The sequence below is a fragment of the Pempheris klunzingeri genome, chromosome 3 (assembly GCF_042242105.1).
Source record: "Pempheris klunzingeri isolate RE-2024b chromosome 3, fPemKlu1.hap1, whole genome shotgun sequence".
Lineage (NCBI taxonomy): Eukaryota > Metazoa > Chordata > Actinopteri > Acropomatiformes > Pempheridae > Pempheris > Pempheris klunzingeri.
In genome coordinates this window covers 22,826,686-22,845,449 of record NC_092014.1, presented here as the reverse complement: position 1 = coordinate 22,845,449, position 18,764 = coordinate 22,826,686, and the positions used below count along the sequence as shown (strand labels likewise).

General features: G+C 44.2%; 2 protein-coding genes across 3 annotated transcripts; one reads left to right on the top strand and one right to left on the bottom strand.

Annotated features, from left to right (window-relative positions):
• The first annotated feature begins 346 nt into the window (after positions 1-346).
• c3h22orf23 (chromosome 3 C22orf23 homolog) lies at positions 347-3,052 on the top strand. Its single transcript, XM_070856506.1, has 7 exons — positions 347-449; positions 934-1,028; positions 1,123-1,185; positions 1,495-1,668; positions 1,813-1,950; positions 2,091-2,191; positions 2,771-3,052. Exons 2-7 carry the CDS (start codon positions 941-943, stop codon positions 2,912-2,914), a joined length of 708 nt encoding a protein of 235 aa, XP_070712607.1. The 5' UTR covers positions 347-449; positions 934-940; the 3' UTR covers positions 2,915-3,052.
• A 90-nt stretch (positions 3,053-3,142) lies between these two features.
• On the bottom strand, positions 3,143-18,697 carry micall1a (MICAL-like 1a). 2 transcript variants are annotated; one of them, XM_070856503.1, is made up of 16 exons: positions 17,768-18,697; positions 14,816-14,864; positions 11,502-11,643; positions 11,098-11,198; positions 9,764-9,912; positions 8,573-9,177; positions 8,426-8,486; positions 7,801-8,219; positions 6,312-6,706; positions 6,092-6,226; positions 5,830-5,956; positions 5,570-5,660; positions 5,259-5,332; positions 4,916-5,030; positions 4,764-4,810; positions 3,143-4,637 (listed from the first exon to the last, which is right to left on the bottom strand). In XM_070856503.1, exons 1-16 carry the CDS (start codon positions 17,908-17,910, stop codon positions 4,486-4,488), a joined length of 2,805 nt encoding a protein of 934 aa, XP_070712604.1. In that variant the 5' UTR covers positions 17,911-18,697; the 3' UTR covers positions 3,143-4,485. The 2 variants fall into 2 exon arrangements, with proteins under 2 accessions (XP_070712604.1, XP_070712605.1); XM_070856504.1 differs by having other exon boundaries at positions 6,312-6,664.
• Positions 18,698-18,764: the final 67 nt, after the last annotated feature.

Sequence of the window (18,764 nt, the reverse complement as noted above, 5' to 3'; positions counted from 1 at the left end):
CACAGTAGTATTAATATTCTGCTTAATACCAGACTAAAAATATCCCTTTGAGGATAATGAGTGCTTTGTTATGAAATTTGTAATCAGCTCTTAATTCCTTTGCACACTATCGGCATTAACTGGAGGAGGCAGCAACACAAGCCAGTCAGCCTGTCTTTGTCTCCATCTAGTGGCCGCATGTTGTCAATGTGCTTTAGATCATTAAAAAGAAAAGGTAAATTAAAGGCAAATATTCTGTGCGTAGAATAAGTTGGTGTACCAATGAAAAATGTTCAAAAAGCTCGTGAAGTCTGGAGCTAAAAGTCCTGTCGCGTTAACCATCACTGTCACCCGGAAGTGCTGTAAACTACTTGGTTGCTATAGCAACAGACAGACGCTGCCGTCCATACAGGAGGCCGACAATTAAACCCAACGCTGGTTTTACTGGTGATAAGAAAAGAAACGTTTAAGTAAGTTATTTCTAATCTTTGTCAAATGATATCCTTTGTTTTCATATGTTTCTGTCGTACAAAGTCAACGTCTCACCCTTCTGACATCAACTTTTAGCTCGTATTAGCCACCTAACGTTAGCAGCTACAACTCAGCTAAGCTACATTGAGCTATTTCAGTGATTTTTAAGTCATCATATATCACATGTTCCCAGGCCTGGAGCATCAATAATTTAATTGGAATTAATTTGACTTCAATATTAGTTTACATTCATACATGAGTTATATTTGCAATCTGTGGCCTCACAGCTGTGAGTCAGCTCATTCAGTGTCTATGGAGCAGCTCCAGGATCTGTCTGTAAACCACCACAGCCTGTCTGTCAGTTAAGACATTTGTTCACAGTTCGCAAAAACATGTAAAAACTGAGCTGTAGCTTTCAGTGTAACAGAGCTGATGTCAAAGAGATTGTGGATGATGTCTTGTGTGTGTGTGTGTGTGTGTGAGGTTGCAGATGGAGGCCTCTTCAGTGAGCAGTGGGGGGCTGTGGAACAACCCCAGAGCCGCCCAGTACAGCAAGGAGACCCAGGACATGCTGAGATGTGAGATGATGCACAAGGGGAATATGTGTGTGTGCCTTTTATCATTAAGTAGGCTTTGAAATGTTAATCTCTCTCTCTGTCTCCTGCTGCTCAGTAATGATGCAGGAATCAAGGCTCTCCAACCTCCAGAGGAAGCAGATTAACGAATGCCTCAACAGTAAGTCTGAGACCTTTGGATGAGACGTTGGAGGATGCAGTATGGTGATAATTGATATGATGCGGCTCTATTATCCATCTACGTATATTATGTTAAAAATATTTGTTTTTGTTAAAACATTCTCAAATTTTTATTGGAAAACTTGCCATTTGATATACTGTTAAAAATCCAGATGATGCATTCCTCAAAGGTAATTTAACAGAGGCCAGCTAACCTCACATTTGCAGTACACAAATTAAAATAGACAATTACCCAGTGAGAGTCGTGTTACCACATTAAAAAATTTTTTTTTAACTTTCACCCTCACAGATGGAACAGCTTTACCACTGACCTCTGCCCTCAGATCATCGGCCTCCCCTCCTAAGCCTAAAACCAGCAAACCTGTCCAGAAGCACCTGTCAGGCAAGCCTCAGAGACGCAGCGCTGAATCCTGTCGTTCTGGGAACAGCTACGTGAGAGAGAAGTTCCATCCTGGTCCTACTAGTATGTTCCTGAAGCTGTCACTGCATTCATGTGCTTTGACTGGCCTATTGCAAACACCGATGATGTACTACAGGCCATTCATCGCTAAATTTGGATAACCTTCCATTCTTCTTCTATTGTTTCTTTTTCGTCATGTCCCCATAGGAGACTTGGAGAAAGAGAAGAAGAGGCTTCAGAATATTTTGGCAACAGGAGAGGAAGAGCCCACAGCTGCATCTCACCAAAACGTTCCTGCATCTGTGAACCAGGGAGCGGCGGAGGGGGGGGACCGGTGTCAGGAAGGTGGGGCTGACTGCACAGAAACAGACGACGTAGAAGAGTTGTACTAACTACTGTTGATGTTTCTATAATTAAATTCCCTTCTGCTTGTCTAAATATACCCATTGCCCCTCAAACAAGTCTAATAATAATTTCTTTTGTAGTTCTGGATGAAATAGAGGAGAGACGACAGTTTCTGGCAGATATGGCCTCTCTGGGCCAGGAAAAGCAGTACATCAGTATCATCAACAGCGAGATATCCCAGGTAAACCAGCAATGGTTCACATTACTGCTCACATTAGGTGGTTTTGTGCTGCTGTCATTATGTATGTATGTACGTATGCTTAGTTCTAATAATAATACATATATACTATAATACTATAATTACATGCTGACACAGAAAGATCAATAGCAATGTAAATAGATCCATAAAATGGCATTAGTGCTGGTCTGTATTTGGGCATTTAGATTCAGGTTTGATACAAACTAACAGAGAAAGAGTGTATTACTTATTCTCTTACTGTGGTTTGAACCTGGGACCTTCCTGTGTGGAGGCTGCCTGTTCTCCCCTTGTTTGCGTGGGTTTTCTCCAGGTTCTCCGGCTTCCTCCCACAGTCTAAAGACATGCAGGTTAGGCTAATTAGTGACTCTAAATTGCCCGTAGGTGTGAGTGTGAGCGTGAATGTTTGTCTGTCTCTATGTGTCAGCCCTGCGATTGACTGGTGACCAGTCCAGGGTGTACCCTGCCTCTCGTGACCCTTAAGGAGATGAGGTATAGACAATAGATGGATGGATGAAATACAATTGAGGTCAATGCTGTACTGTGTCACACCCCCTCTAACAGAGAATTCGAGAACTGGAGGTGTTGGACAAGGCCCGCAATCCCAAGGACATAGTGACACCGAAGAGGAAAGGAGCGACTGCTGAACAGATGAGAGAAAACATGGACTTGAAAGAGGCGGGAGGAGAGAAGTATCACTGTCTCTGACTGGACACTTGGAAGTGAAGTGAAAGAAACTACAAGAAACCCAATTTCAAGGTCAAACATTCAGATTATGAACGAGTTAAGTGTGGTGGTGATGTCTGCAAACAGGTTACAGCTGACCGGCTGCACTGCGCTTCATTTGGAACACTTCAGGTGTGAAAGCACAGCAGCGAAGACAAAACTGAGATGTCAGGTGGCAAAAGCATTAAATTTACAAGACACATTCACAGCTCGCATTAAGTTATTTTATTCCTCTGCCTTCCACTTTCAGTCCTTTTATAATCCTGCTGCTGTTTCAGGACAACGTCTAGCTGACAGAAATGTGGCGCTACAGAAGCCCTTGGGGTTTCAGCTGGACAGGCACAGAGCAGAAACAGACACACAACAGAGGTTACCATTTAAAATGGAGGACAGTCTAAATGACGAAACGGTAACAGAATCAGTAAACATACAGACATTTACATTAGCTCAAACAAATGACGCTCGTCTACATAAGCAATTAAATAAATGGCACAATATTAAACGTTTTTTTCCTATCCACTTGTAAGGCAAAACATGGAAACATACATAAAGGCATAGTCAAATATAAATTAATGATTGCATATTCAGGTTTTCCCCCCCAATAGTTAAAACTGTTATAAACTGGTGTTTTGCTGCAGTTGTTAAAATACCGTAAGTCTGCCTTTCCTAATATCCTTTATTGCATGTGGGACCTTTCATATTAATAAACTTTCTAACAGACATCTACACTTTAACTCTTTCTATAATACTCTCCTCTAGACCTCACATCTAAATCTGATTTTGAGTCGCACGCACACACGCACCAATACTGTATCTACGCTCATCCTCATCTTCGATGATATACATTTATACAAATGACACCATCACAACCATATCACTGAAGAAAGTAAAAAATAGCGCAACAACAATCATATCATAGCAGCTAAAAAAGCTTAGGTATCCATTGCTGATTGAGCATTTCAAAGGTAGATGATGCAAAATGATAAGCAGATTTCTTACTTTTTTTTTTTAACTAGTACCACAGGCTTAAACCATCAGACATAATGTGAAACCATCTACTGACCTTTGGGCACTCAAGGGGTGAAAGTCAGAAGTAAAAATGGTAAAAACTAAAATATGTCAGGGATCAACTTACATCCAACTGCCTTCGTTCAAAGGAAACTGATGAGTCACACCTTTGCTGAGCCTTGATAAAGGCCTGCAGGAAGCAGATGCTGCGCAATGCAAAGGACAGTGAAGCAATGTACAACAAATCAGTGCAGTAACGAGGAAACCTGCTCAACACTTCACAAGCATGAAGGGGTCACAGAGCTTACAGACACTTCAACTCTTAAAGCGGGTCAGTTGTTATACCTTGTCTTTCAAACACAGAGAGGCAGCAGGAAACAGTTTGTGAATAAGAGCAGGGAGTGGAGCCCGGGTTGCACTTCAAGTTATTAATGACACAGTTCAAGGAGACCTCGTTTTATCTGCTTGACCTGGAGCATTTCTTGTCTCACATCCTCTTTTATTTTCCTCTTGTTAAAACAGTCTCAATAGAGAACACGTCCTCTCTATGGTGTTTTCTCCTTGTGGGGGCTGTGGTTCTTGCCTGGTTCTCCTTTATGGCTCAGCCTCTTGAGCACTTTAATGGGTTTGAATTTTGCCCCTTTTTTCTTCGGTTGCTGCTGCTGCTGCTGCTCACCCTCCGGATCCTTATGGAAGTCTGATGAAGATGGAAATAAAAAGAACATGACGTTTTTGAAATAAGGCAAGTTAAGGAGAAAGAGTGAGATGCGACATTTCAGAGATAATTAACCTGCTACAAGTGGATCTAAACTCTTCGTCCTACCTTTTTTCTTCAGCATGGCTTCCATTAGTTTATCCTCCTCTTCTTCCCTGTGACAGAATGACTGTTAGATTGCTGGTGGTTGTAAAGTATCACTGATCAATACGCTCCACGTCAGTGCAGAGACACACAGTTAACTGCCACTTATTGATCACCTCTGCCTGTCCTGGTCCATGTTGTTCACTATTTGGTTGCGCTGTTCGATGATGGTGACCAGCTCGGCCATTAGCTCCTGCTCCCGACTCTTGTCCTCGTCCGTCCAGTCTTTTTCTGAGGAAGGAAGGGGCGGCAATGAATGATTTCACTCTGGATGTCTTTTAATTGTAATAGTGTTATAGATTATGATGCAGCTGTGTGTATGTTTTATTCAAGTTGCACAAATACTGTCATTAATGGTTCTTTACTATAATCTATGTGTGGATATAGAAGTGAAGTGTGGCTGGCAGTTATTTGCTCTCGAACACATAGACAATGAAATGCGACTATGACCAAACACACCTGGTTTGTTAAGAAGACACCTCAGCTCGTACTCCACGTCAGCTTGTCTCTCTTCCAGGTTCTGCTGCTTCGCTCTGCAGAGGGCCGCATTCACACGGTCCGTTACACACTGGTAACCTCTTTACAACAGCACTTTCAAGCGCTTTCTTTTTGTGGAGTCTTAATGACTGCGGAAACTCAAATCTTGAAGCACAGGAACTTGGCTCATTAGCTCCACCGAATAAATCAGCTATAATGAGCACGACTCAAATTGACTGGCATTCAAGTCTTACGGTTCTAACACTTGCCCCTTGCTGCAGCCTGATACTCACGTGTAGACCAGCTCAGCTTCTCGTCGCACTAAAAGGTGTTTCTCGTGGATGAGTGTGAACCAGTCCACCAACAGGCGCTCCTCATCCTCATCTGTAACCACAAAAGAGGAACACGGAGATATACAGTTTTTGTTATCTTCAGGTAAAATCTAGAGATCTTGCCTTTTCCCCATTTTCCATTGGTCACAACTATAATGGATTATAATCCTATCATACCTTCGTAATATATTTAAGCAGGAGTTTTTTGTGTGATGTGTTACCGTTAGGGTTGTCTCTCAGCTTCTTCTCCAGCTCCACTCCCCTCTGCTCCAGTTCATCCAGCTGCGTCTCCAGCTGACTCATCTCCCCGTGGATGTCCTCCACTGGGATGTACTGATCTGACTGCACCTGGATGGATGTTTGGACCATTTGAGTAAAACTCCTGACACATGTTTGTTTGTTTGACACAGATGTTGAAACTCATTCCACTTTATTTTTCTATGCTAAAATGTACTGTATATATATTCTCTTTAGTTTTTGTACCTTGCGTTTGATAAGAGGGAAGCCGTGGCCGGGGGCCGGGGGTCTGGCCGGACGAGGGCCTTTTTGTGGTTTGGTTTTGGATTTAGCGGGAGAAGGAGAAGCTTTCCTGTTGAACGGGTTCTCCTTACAGATCCGCTAAAATGAGGAAAGAGATACAGCTGGAGTATAATGTGCAAAGTGTATTGTTTTACACTGCTTTAGTGGGAGGTGGGCCTATTACCTTATTGTGTGACTGGTTGGCTCCTGAGGCCAATGGACTGGGGGCCGCTGGGGGTCGTGGTGGAGGGACTCCGGGCCCTTTGGTCCCAGAGCTGCGACTGGTCTGTGGGGTGGCTGGAGCTGAGCTGGCATATGACGGCACTGGAGAAGAGTAGGTGCTTGGGGATGGATGAGGAAGGCGCTCTGTCGAGGAAGAGGAGGAAGGAGAGGCCGCGGAGTCGCACGGCGAACAGATGGAAGGCTCTGAGACACTTTTGGTGAATGCGTGTTGCTGGTCGCTGCTGGCACTGCCATCCAACGGGGGCTGGGAGGAGCTGTGGTCTGAGCCAGATGACAGACTCTCTGTGCTGAGAGCTGGAGAGGGAGAGCAAGAGGACAGCTGGGAGTGAGAGAGAACTGAGGAGGAAAGAAGGTTCAGTGACAAACCAAAGAACAGAAATGAAACAGGAATCAAAGTAGTTGGGACGAATTGAAATGGAGAGGATGGAGAAAAGAAACAAAAAACAATGAACATCTGTACACAACATCACCCTTTCTCCCTCTTTCTACTCCAGGCTCATTGTTTCACTTCAATTGTGCTGAAGTGCCAGCTTACATTTTGAATTTCAGGGTGCTTGAAAACACATTTTAAAAAAATATGTAGGATTTGGAGTCATTTACATACATAAACATGTTTTGTTTCATAGTTACTTGTTGTACAAAAGAGAAAGTTGTGCTGTGCTGGTTGCTGTCTCATTTTGGCTGTCCTCTTTACTGACAGTGCCTTTTCCTCTGTTTGGTATGTTGTTATGAGGCAAAATTACACTGATGAACTCCTGGTAGACATCAGCAGACTAGTGTAGTGGATGACAGAAACGTGTTAAAATACCCCCGCACAACAGATCATGAACACAGGAAGTAGCAGACTTATTGCAGAGCTGTTAGAAGACAAGACTCCATCTGCATAAACTCGGAGGGTTACCACAAGATGCAGCCTCGAGAATATGAAAGTCACATATAGTTGCATAACAGCTCAAACACAAGCAAACACATCAGAATTCACTGGATAGTATTGTATTGTGCAGCAGGACAACACTCCTGGACAGAGAGCCACAGTTTTAGGCCAAAACCAGTATTTCTATCTATATAAAGATTCACTGTTCTTGATGGACCAAGTCAATAATTTGATCTCAGTCCAATAAAGCATGCACGTCACTTGCTGCAGACCAGGGTCAACTGAACTAAATAAGAAAAACTTTTACCTTCATTTGTCCAGCCATATTTGATTCAATAAACTGAAAGTATGTGTAAAAACAGCTAAAAGCCTTACATGATGTGGACATCTGTACCCGAAGCTGAAAGTTGCCTCTTTAACCATACTTTCATTTCAACACCAATCTACTGAAACACTGCAAAACGTGAATTGTTTTGAAATAAATGCCCAAATACATGGACCCCAAACACAGCACAGTTTGAAGATGTGAAATACGGTGCTGGTTGACCTTGCTTACCTGCGGGTGGCTGTGGGACACGAGGTGCTGGCCGTTTCTTGCTCTTGGCGCTCCCGGGGCTGGCAGAGCGGGACGAGCTTCCTCCACTGGGTGACGCGTCTGCTCCTGTCGCCTCAGCTGCCTGACTGATGCTGTACCAGGGGTGACTGGCCACCACGGTGGGAGGAACGGCACTTCCTTCGCTCCCCTCTTCTTCCTCTGCCTCGTTAGTTTCATCATCGTCATCGTCGAATGGGTTGGGGGGCAAAGGGGGCGTGCTGGGCCTGGAGCCCTCCCCTTTGAGAGAGGACAGAGAGCCTGTATTGGGGGGTGTTGCCAGTCCTGCGGGGGGAGGGGCAGGGGCTTTCTTCTTCTTGTGTTCTGATTGGACCAGGGCCAGCCAAGGTGGGTCTTTGGGTTTATGGGTGCCACTGGACAGGCTGGACAGTGAGACACACAGACAGGGATGGGGGGGGGGGGTGGGGGTGGGGGGGTCACAGAGGGGAAGACAACAACAGCCAAATGGAGACATGGAGGGGCAAACAGCTACAGTACATGCTGTGAACAGAGAAACTGTAATGATGTGATTACGGGTGAAATGGTGACAAAGGACAGAAAGAGAGGAGTTTAACAGGAGCTACGCTACCTTCCAGGAGACTGGGATCTTTCTCTGGGCTTGGGAGGAATCGGAGGCTTCTGCTGTTCCCCTGTGATTTCAAGTAAAATGTAAGGATGAATATCATTAGATGCTATGTTAATCTACACTCATTTATATTCTGCAGTGAGCACGCACCGACTGTGAGGCCGTCTCCTGTACGGGGGAGCCGAGCTCGAGGAGCAGGACGAGGAGGAGGGGTGGGTTCAGAGACCCGTCGGGGTGCCGGTACAGGCCGAGTGGCAGCTTCTTGATGACTGACCGGTGTAGAGGGCAGGTCCCCATTGGTTGTTAATTTGGCTGGTGTTTTACTGTGTTCCTCTTTCTCTTCCTCTTCCTCTTCCTCCTCTTCATCGCTCTCATCAAAAGGGTTAGGAGGAGAAGCAGAACGCGGGGTCTCCTCTGTCTCTCCACTGCCATCTATCTCTTTGGCTTTTTCCAGAGAGTCTGCTTTATTTGTTGTAACAGCGGTGACTGAGACGGAGTCACTGGTGGGCATGTCAGTCTCATTTGCTAGAGGCACTGGAGAAGGAGTCTTTGCCCGGTCCCTCTCAGAGGGCGGGCTGTGAGGAATTGTGCTGCGACCAATCCTGACAGACTGAACTACCAGTGGTCTCTCACTGAGGTCAGGCCGTCCGTTCTGACTGGCATGCCTCGCGAGGTGATGTGTGCAGACCAGTGCACCAGAGTCGCTTCCTAATTTGTAGGATCCAGGAAGCAAAGTGCTGTGACACTCTATGCACCTGAGACAACAATAACACAGGGCCACAGCAGCGTCACCAACGGGTCAGTGATCGTAGAGACATAAAGCTACAGGAGATTACTAACATGAGCAAATGTCAAAATAATACACAATAATCTGGTATTGTCTAATATGTAGAAATATCTAACTATTAACAGTTTTTTCTCCTCTAAAAGTTATTATCCTTAAGATTTTCATGGACTCAAATGCAGTGCTTGCCTCTTGTGGCTGGCATACTGCATTCAGCAGCCAAACAATGTATTTATATTCCTCTCTATACAGAAGTTTTCATTGTTAAATTGCATACCAATGCATGAGACACTGCTGCTAGATCACATTAAACGTATTCAGCTAGTGACACATTGGTGTTGTTGTTCATGGCGTTAAGCTAGTAGCTGTCTGACGTGTGTAACCTGTAGCATTGAATCACAGTTGCTTTTACCACCAGTCACCATGGGTGCTGCCAACCGGGACTAAAATCTTGAGGATTATAACTTAAAGAAACTGAAAGAGCATCTATCTTTCATGTAAGTGTCAGATACATGCTATGGTTCCAAGGTCACAGAAGCCGGAGCTGCAGTGTTCACCTGAAGCAGTTGCGATGGTAGAGCTTGCCGTCCACCAGAAACCTCTGCACCAGGTGGACGTGTTTCTGGCAGGCGGCGCAGGTGCTGCTGAGTGTGCTGTGCTTCACTGCTGCAGCCGCTTCTACACCTGTCTGCGTGGGCTGGCTCGGCTAGTGCAAGCGACCGGGACGTTGTTCGCAGGGAGAGGACAGGGAGGAGACGTCAGGGGAAGGGGGGTAGATGGAGAGTAATGGGGGAGGGGGAGATCAAACATGGAGTCAGGATTTCAGGATGCGGATTGTTCATTCTGTTTAGCGAGCTATATCTACTTGGTTACGTCTAGCGCTCATCGAGTCGTGTGGCTCATTACTGCATTTAGTTTTCAGTTCAACATTGTTTGATTGATACGAAAATGTATGTCATAGTAAAAAATACTTTTTATTAGTAACAAAATCCAAACAGCTTGGGTTAGTGGCTCTGGGGGGCACATATTTTGGATATGATTGATATTAATTACTGATATATTCGTGATTTTGTTTTTTGGGCGGGCTTTTAAGGGGGTTAGCAGCAGCATATTAAAAAAATTGGCACACAGTGTTAGGATATTATACTATTGTTAGTCTGTTAAGTACAGGAGATGGTCAAAACACACTGACCTAACTGTTTTGTTTTCACCTCCTAACCCACCCCCACCCCCCATCCTACTGCCTAGGCTCAGGACCAGAGAGTGGAGGGGGGGTCAGATGTGAGGAGGAAGAAGAGCAGGAAGAGGAGGGAGTGGAATGGATTTCCATCTGAAGAGGGGAAGGGGGGGTGGGGGGTTGACGAGGATGCCAGTACATGGGAGTACGGGATGGAGGAAAGAAGTTGAAGGCATGCGAGAGAAAAGAGACAGGATACAGAGGCTATCTTTATAGACTCACTCTACCTCTGTTGCTTCGCTTTTCCCCTGCTGTGCAACACAAAGCCCACACAAGGAAGTAGTAATTATAAAATACTGAAGTCGTTATTGTACATTGTTGTACAGCAATGGCAGGATGGGATTTGTATTGTACAGATCTGGTGACTTAATACCCCCAAAATTGCACATGCAGAATTATTCAACTTAGATAATCCGAGGCTTCAGATACAGTGGTTTCAGTGTGCTTACCCAGGCCTCAAAGGGGCACCATAAATAAAACATTACCTAAAAAACATACAGCTTGTTAACATGCAGCTCCAGTGGAGCGTCATGCTGAAATTATGTAGTTCTGTGATGCAGTTTTTATGGGTTTTATCTGGGGCATCAGAAAAATCATTATCAACACATGCACTGGGTAATTCATGTTTGTCTCTATGCCAAGTTGTGTTCTTACCTCAGACTCAACCGCTTTGTCTTCCAAAGGGGTTGGGGGCCTTTTCAGGGCTGGCTCATTAAGACCGACAGAGCTCAGTCTTTTCATGCAAGGTGGGTTTGCTGTGGAAAAGGAAGTCATCAGTTAATGATAGAAACTACTTATGTAAGATGCTGTCACAACCACACGTTATATAAGTTGCTCTGCTCAAGATACGCGGAGGGAGAACAGTTTTTATGGCTCTGAAACTGTCATTGGAGGAGACACACGCTAAAAGCAGATTTTGCATCAGTCAACATCCTCTGATGAATTTATCTGTTAAATGTTTGGTCAAAATTATAAGAACAGCATAAACCAAAACATTAACTGTCTTTTATTTCCCACACAGCTTTTAATGAAATCCAACTGATTTGTTTAGGACCCACCTTGAGACTTGTTGTTGAAGAAGTTGTAGTACTGGGAAACGTATGTGATGATGCTCAGTCGATCAGGCACTTTCATGGACACCATGTCTTCTGCGTCCAACAGGGCTGGAATGCCCAGCTGTGTCTCTGCCACCTCAAACGCCTGTGATGAAGCGAAGACAGAATAGGAGCGAGGTAGAGGAGTAAGAAGCTGAGAAACTGGAAGCAGTGTGTTTATATGCATGCCAATAATAAATCATAGTAAGTACTACTGCCACTTGTAACCAAAGATGGTGATCTGATTATTCCAGCTGTCATTCATTCGTTTCAACCAGGTGAACTAAATTGTTTTAGGCTAAAAATCAGACCTGGATTACTTCTTAATATTTCAACGCACTGTGTCTCATGGTCTGATTTCCCTCAGTGTCTTTGGACTACTTCTATGGTATAAAGCAGCTGCAATGGAAGCTGTTGACAGCGATGTCTGTGGATCACCCTGAATAACTGGTATGAGATAATGTTTATGGAAAGACACGTTGCTCTTGGCTTCCAAATATAACTTTTCAACGTGCTGTGGAGCGCAAACAGAAGTCCATTTACCTTCATTGTACTGGGGTGGCAGGAGAAACCTCAGAGACTGATATCTGATATCATAAAACTGAAACTATCTGCATAGTTTAATACCAATAGGGCTGAATGGGAAAGTATGTTTTGTGTGCAAAGTCGAGTTACTGCATACTATGTAAATGTTTTACTTGAACTAAACCCTTAATCTGGTTATTCACAGAAACTCAGAGGCGAAAGATGCAGAAACTGAGGACAGAATAATGTCCTCACATGCTTGCCATAGCCCACCAAGCAGCACATTCTCGATGCCCTGAATAATCCAATTGCTGCCAAAACATCAGTCATTTGCCCATAATGTAATGTTTGTCTTTTGAGGATAACCATCAGTCTAATGAAAAATTCCACTGAAGGAATGAGAAAGCGGGTAAGGTTACATAATCACACGCATACAATCACTGGCAGTCACACAACTCTGAGATAATCCCACCAACAAAGAGGAACTAAACCTAAATTAATCCAAATGCATTGTACTGCATTGCATAAACGATGCAAGGATAACAGCTAAAACTGTCCACTCTTCCAAGTTCAAACTACCTACTTTCCTGCAATTTACTGAAAATAAAACAATGCTCTAGAAAATGATAACATATTGATTCACTACATTGATTCCTTTCACAGCACCATTCCACACAAAAGGGTCAATTTTGTATGAAGCTGAAATGCAGATTTTTGACACACAGTCACAGAAAAACAGTGAAGCAGGTCAGAGTGGATTACTGCGTGTCATGATAAGCTGACCTGCTTTCATCACACTCCTCCTGACCTCAGAGAAACGCAGGTCTGAACTGGCTTTTATACTGAGAATCCAACATCATTTCGAAGTGAGGACAAGGGATTTTAACTGATTTAATCAAAGATGGTAACTCAAGAATTATAAAACTGCACCACCTACAAGGCTGTCATGATTGGGCATATTATAATTTGTTTCAGCATAGATGGACCAGAATAGTCCACTCACAAATTCATCTGCTCCTGCTCTTTCTTGACATCAGCTATTAGCTACTCTTAGTTACAGGCCCAACTTCTGTAGATCAACCAGATATTATCCATCATTAAAAACACAAATTTTTTCCAGTCGGTCTCTCTCTCAGCTGTACCTAATAGACTCACTACAAGATAAGGGCCAGCTAGACAACTGAACTCAACATACATACTGCATATGTATGTGCCTGTTGTGAGGCGTGTTGTTAAACTTCACAGGACAGCCGACGTGAAGCCAGCTATCATCTAAGTTACTTTTTGTGTGTTTATAACGTTTATGCGCATGCTGTCATGCACATCCTGCTAGAGTGAGAGTGAGAATACATGAGAGGTCGTGCAACAGAATGTGAGTGACAAGAGGAAATTAAAACTGACACTTACAGTAACTTTATTTGCTTCCTGAAAAATGTAACTCGGCCTGATTCTACAGCCGCAGACCAGAGTTTCTGACTCCAAGGTCAAGCCTTGGGGGTTGACCCTTGGGTCAAGGGTTACTTGTTAAGCTGAACTCTGTATATGTCTCCTGTATGAAAGGTTTATTAGAGAAGTAATACCAGGAGAGGGACAACCATGAACAAATTTAAGGAGCTCATATCTAGCTCCGTAAAATTAAAATCTGACTTAGGTGATTTGAGAGCTTTTCTCATTTTCAAATATTACATTAGTCACTCAGGCTTAGACCTGATGGATACAACGAATTTGCACTACATAAATGCACCACACCTCCCTCCACTGTATATACGGCTATTTATGAGTATTTATATTGTTCTTGTTTTCATTGTTCTAGTCTATATCTTTACTTCACTGTGCATAGAGAGAGAAGTCAAAGAGTCAAATTCCTTGTTTGCTTGTACGAACTTGGCCAACAAAGGTGATTCTGATTCTGAATTACCTGCTTTATGTATAAAAACCCAGGTGACAGACAGCACACAGAGTTTGTTTCCAGTACTACCACCAACTGCCCCCTTTTCCCTCAAAGCTGTTGGATAAAACAAATGTAAACAGCAGCAAAGAGCTGCCAAAGCTTAGCTCAGACTTCATGTGAGGAGACTCCCATTTCATCTCTCAATGCTCTGTTGGCATACAGACAATGTGGAAAAACCCAATGAGGGAAATATGATCAAAATAAAAGTTTCTTGCTAGTTTCAATCCACGGACTGCAAATTCAGCATTTTTGCACTTGAAATCCTCTTCACATGGTGCCATCACAGGCTTATGTCAAAAACTTTTTATGACCCTAAATGCTCTGGCTTCCTCCCTCTCCCTGTTTCCCCTCGACAGGCTCCATCGGGATTAATAACACTTCTCTCCACAAACAGTCACATTCAGTGAAGTCACACCCACCACGACTGCATCCAGCCGTGAAGCTTAAAGCAGCAGTTGGCAACACTGAGAAGAGCGTGGACTGTGAGCCACAGAATTTGAGAGAGTACAACTTCCATGTCCTTCCATGACCTGTCTCGTGTACTACTGTCAGGATACGGTGACCGCTTCAACAAATATGACAATAAGCATTTTTTTATTCAAATTAAATAATGAACCCTTAATAACACTATGGCTGAGTGAAGCACATGCAGCAACAGAATCAACGCTGGAAGCTGAATGATATATATATTTAGTTTGGAGGTGATATAACCCTGCCCTAGAGCGCAAACTGTCACACGAAAAGCAACACAAGATTATAGCAGTGTTAAAACCTCAAACATTCAGCTGTGAAATTGACTCACCAGTCGGTTGTTCTCGTAGACATTCTCTTTTGACAGTGACCCAAAGTCTCTGGAACGACAAGACAGGACAAAATGTTACAAATCAAAATAAGATAAGGCTGAATATGCAGCTAGTCAGTGTACAGTCATAAAGCCTGTAGCAACTGCAAACCATGGTATCTCCATCTATATCAGGACTCTTACAGAGGACCATAAAGAAGTAACTGTCCATGCTGATACAGGACAGTGTTGTATTTAGCTTGCTTGACCTATTTCCACTTATGCTATGAACCATCAAAAAGCTATAATTGGTTGACAGCATGACAGACAGGAACGGTGTGCAGTTCAGCTTCGCAGCAACCACAGCTGACAATTTGTCCCAAAGCGCACATAAGTGACGCCTGGTGTGAAAAACCAGCCCGGACAAAAGGAAAGACGCCACTGCGTCAAGCAGGAGTGATGGGCTGATAATTACAGGGCTGTGCTTTGAAATGCCCGAAGCGAGGAACTAAAGCCAGGCCTCTCACCAGTAAACATCCTGCAGTAAAACTGGAAAATGTCTGAGGTGTTCTGGGATGAAAGCTTGGTTGTGTGCATGAATGCATGTATGTTGACACAAGTGTGTAGTAGTAGGAAAACAGTATGGTGGAAAAAAGAAAAGCACCATGACCCTGGTGAGAGCTTGTGGACATGTGGAACTCTCAAGAAGGCGAAAAACCCTGTGAATGAGCTCCGTGTTAGAGCCACACAAAGTGACCTCTGTTCTCTCTAATCTAGCTCCCATGGTCACAGATGCATGGAGCAGCGGCTATAGTGTGTCAAGATCATGTAAAAGTCCACTGTGTCAGATCCACCAACATAACCAGATGGAACTCCAGCCGCTGTCAAAAAATACCGTTGCGAGAACAGACAGTGCCAGACAACACTGACGTGGATGATGAAGAGCAGTGTGATCTGTATTGCAAACCTAATCCATGGTGACTCACAGTCTCACTTGTGGGTTTATTTTGGGAATGAGGACTGCTGAGGAACGGTGTGCGTTTGTCGTGTGTCAGGCAATTAATATACTCAAGATCAAAACCTGGATGAACTGGTATATCTGCTAAATCTAGTTCAGTTGTATGGAGAGGCTTGTCATGGAGCTTACAGGATAGGCATTTGGTGATGTTGTAAAAAATGAAATTACATGGATGATGTGAGTGTTTGCACTGCTCTATTACAGTTTGACCAGGAGCTGAGTTTATATGCACAACTGTAACTTAAGCGAAACTTTGACTGTGACTTATCCCATGCACTTTGGCCAACTAGGCCATGGAAGGTTTCTTGCAGCCATATCTACTTCCTCTCCAGTGAGTGACAGTTGACCTCAGCTGAAATTCAAAGGAGGCCATTTGCAGTACTAATGTCTCTCCTCTACGTCGGTGTGATGTATTTTGATAAGCATACATCGGCTGCAGAGAGCAGGGCAGCGCTTCAGTGGCCAGGCCCAACACTGGAGCTAAATCCAGTTTGACAGGCGGAGGTCTCAGCTGCAGATTAGCCTGACGGACTGTCTGTCTGGATCAGGGCAAGTTCGGCTGGGCTGCTGCAGCTACACAGAGGGCTGAACGGGGAGGCATGCTGGGACACAAATTGAAGAGGCAGAGCTTGAAAGCTGGGTGTTCAGGATTTGTCCTCTCTCTTACTTTGAGCTGTACTGCTGAGCTGTGTACGCAGATACATTCCACTTCACTGACTGGTCCCTCAGTGAATGTTTGTTCTGCTACCATCCAAGCATGGTACACTTTACTCACCAAAGTCTGGACCACCTGAGAGGCTGGCAGCACGAGCAAGATGCTTATTGTCCAAAACCATCCCATCACACAAGAGTTTTTCCTCTCTCAGACAAAGGATGGGCAGAACATTTATTGGGTGCTTTTACACAATCCTCCTACAAGGACGTGGGTCCGACAGAATCAAACCACTAAACCCAACGCTGTCAACAGCTTGCACCTCCCAGTGAGCTACAGGGCTAGTGCTTTTCCACAGAAATGCATGTCTAATGTGAGTCATATGAATGTAGGAGTTTTTTGTGTCTATTTACTGTCCCACTTAAAATAATGGAAACGTTTCAAACCAAATCATTGATCTATGTTGACATGCCAGATCTAAAAAACCCAAACACGTGATGGCCCCATTATATGGAAGATGGAAGTACTGAGGGGCTGATTCTCACTAATCAACACGCACTTGGTCTTTTTGGTGTGTTTGAGCATTGGCTGCTCAAAGTCACTCATCAACTGTGAGTAATTGGTTCTCCATCAAAAAAACAACGTCATGTCATAATTTCTTCATCGCTGTAATAAGTCAGCTTCTGCGGCTGAGTGTTGTGGGAGCTTCTGTACTGTGTGTGGGTGTGAAATGCAGAGAGGAGGGGTGTGTTGTCACAGACAGGGTATGGCCTGTCAGTCTGAGTTAATAACAGCACAATGGTCTCTCACTCTACAATGTTCATTAATTTTACATGTGTAATTGGCTATGATACAGCAAACACAGAACATTAATAAACCATACTGTTGACGTGTCTAACACAGACATGTAAAGAAGAAGTTATCTAACTACTAGTGGCACCATACTAAGCCCTGCTAACGCAGTGTTTTGAATGAGGCAGCTCTGTTTCAAATGTATGCAAAAAGAACTCTGATCTTTGTCGACAGGAGCCTTAAAAAGTAGCCTTAAATCATCACAGATCTTTAAAATGCATCATAGAGTAACCTGAGGGATCCTGACTGGATTAGCACACTAATGATAACAGTGCTAGAAGACAATGTCAAAGACAACAGTAAGCAGCTTGTCACTCCACAAAACTGGAGCCAGCTGCTTTGTACAAATCCTGTTAATCATAGTAACGTCTGTTTCTCATATGGACCTGCCTGCTAGCCTGCTTATGTTGGGCAGTAAGACTGTAACATCGCTATATTTCAGGTTACTTACATCAGTTCTGGTCTGTAACGATGTATTATGGCACAAAACGCCAAACCGTCCCGAAAGGACGTAGACATGTCCTTAATGTCCACATCGCTGTAACCCTCACACTGTATCCGACACCACTCCTGGAGAGCCTTCAGAGATCCCATGGTACTATTCTCGCCAAAATCCAAGTATTCTCGTCAAATAAAATCGAGTTGTTGTTATTGTTTTTTGTTTTTTTTGTCCCAGACGTGACGGGAGTCAGGACGAAGTCTTCTTCTCTGTGGTCATGAAGGAGTCATCGGCAGCGTTTCGGTGAAGCAGCCAGACAACACCCGATGTTGCGATACGGCACATTCATTAACAGCCAGTGAGTCATGTTAGAAACTAGCATAACTAGCATGGTTTGCGAGCTAGCTATACGTTAGCTAACTTTTGCGACTACGAAATGCACCATGCCCTCACTTTATCTCCCGTACAGAATTATTCAGGCAGCATCGACCACATCTGAGCTGGAACTCTGAGCAGAGACTGAGGGTTAGTCACGGCTCATATCCGCGTTAGATAACCGCAGCTCGTCAACAAAGTTACCAACTTAGCTGACTAGCCTGCAGCTAGCCCGTGCCTGCAGTTTGTAGGTTTGGGCGCCGGCACTGAGGGGGGATTGTCTTCGTCGGTTTCGGCCAATGGTTCACTTTCAGTCGAAGCAGAGGTGACAGTTTCCCCCTTGAGGTGGACCACAGCAGCTCCTGTTGTTGGTGCAGTGACGGGAAAAAACGCCCGCGCGGCGCGTCGCCCTCCTCGAAGCAGCAGAATTAAAACACGGTTTAAAAAACACGCCCCAAACAATCAATGTTGGTCAAAGCAGCCCAGCAGCACCAGTGCCAAGCCATCCTGGTTGCTTTGATTGAAGCGTTGGCTGCCTGCGTGCCACTCAACTCAAAGTCACGTCGTTTCTCCTCTCACCCAAGCGAGGGAGCTACAGAGCAGCGCCTCCACAGCTAGCCACGCGATATGTTAC

Coding starts and splice junctions, on each gene's coding strand:
- c3h22orf23 (XM_070856506.1), top strand. CDS start 941: ATGGAGGCCTCTTCAGTGAGCAGTGGGGGGCTGTGGAACAACCCCAGA. Junction 1,186..1,494: donor GATTAACGAATGCCTCAACA/GTAAGTCTGAGA, acceptor TCACCCTCACAG/ATGGAACAGCTTTACCACTG. Junction 1,669..1,812: donor GTTCCATCCTGGTCCTACTA/GTATGTTCCTGA, acceptor ATGTCCCCATAG/GAGACTTGGAGAAAGAGAAG.
- micall1a (XM_070856503.1), bottom strand. CDS start 17,910: ATGGGATCTCTGAAGGCTCTCCAGGAGTGGTGTCGGATACAGTGTGAG. Junction 14,865..17,767: donor CGTTACAGACCAGAACTGAT/GTAAGTAACCTG, acceptor TTGTCGTTCCAG/AGACTTTGGGTCACTGTCAA. Junction 6,707..7,800: donor TGTCCCACAGCCACCCGCAG/GTAAGCAAGGTC, acceptor TTTCCTCCTCAG/TTCTCTCTCACTCCCAGCTG.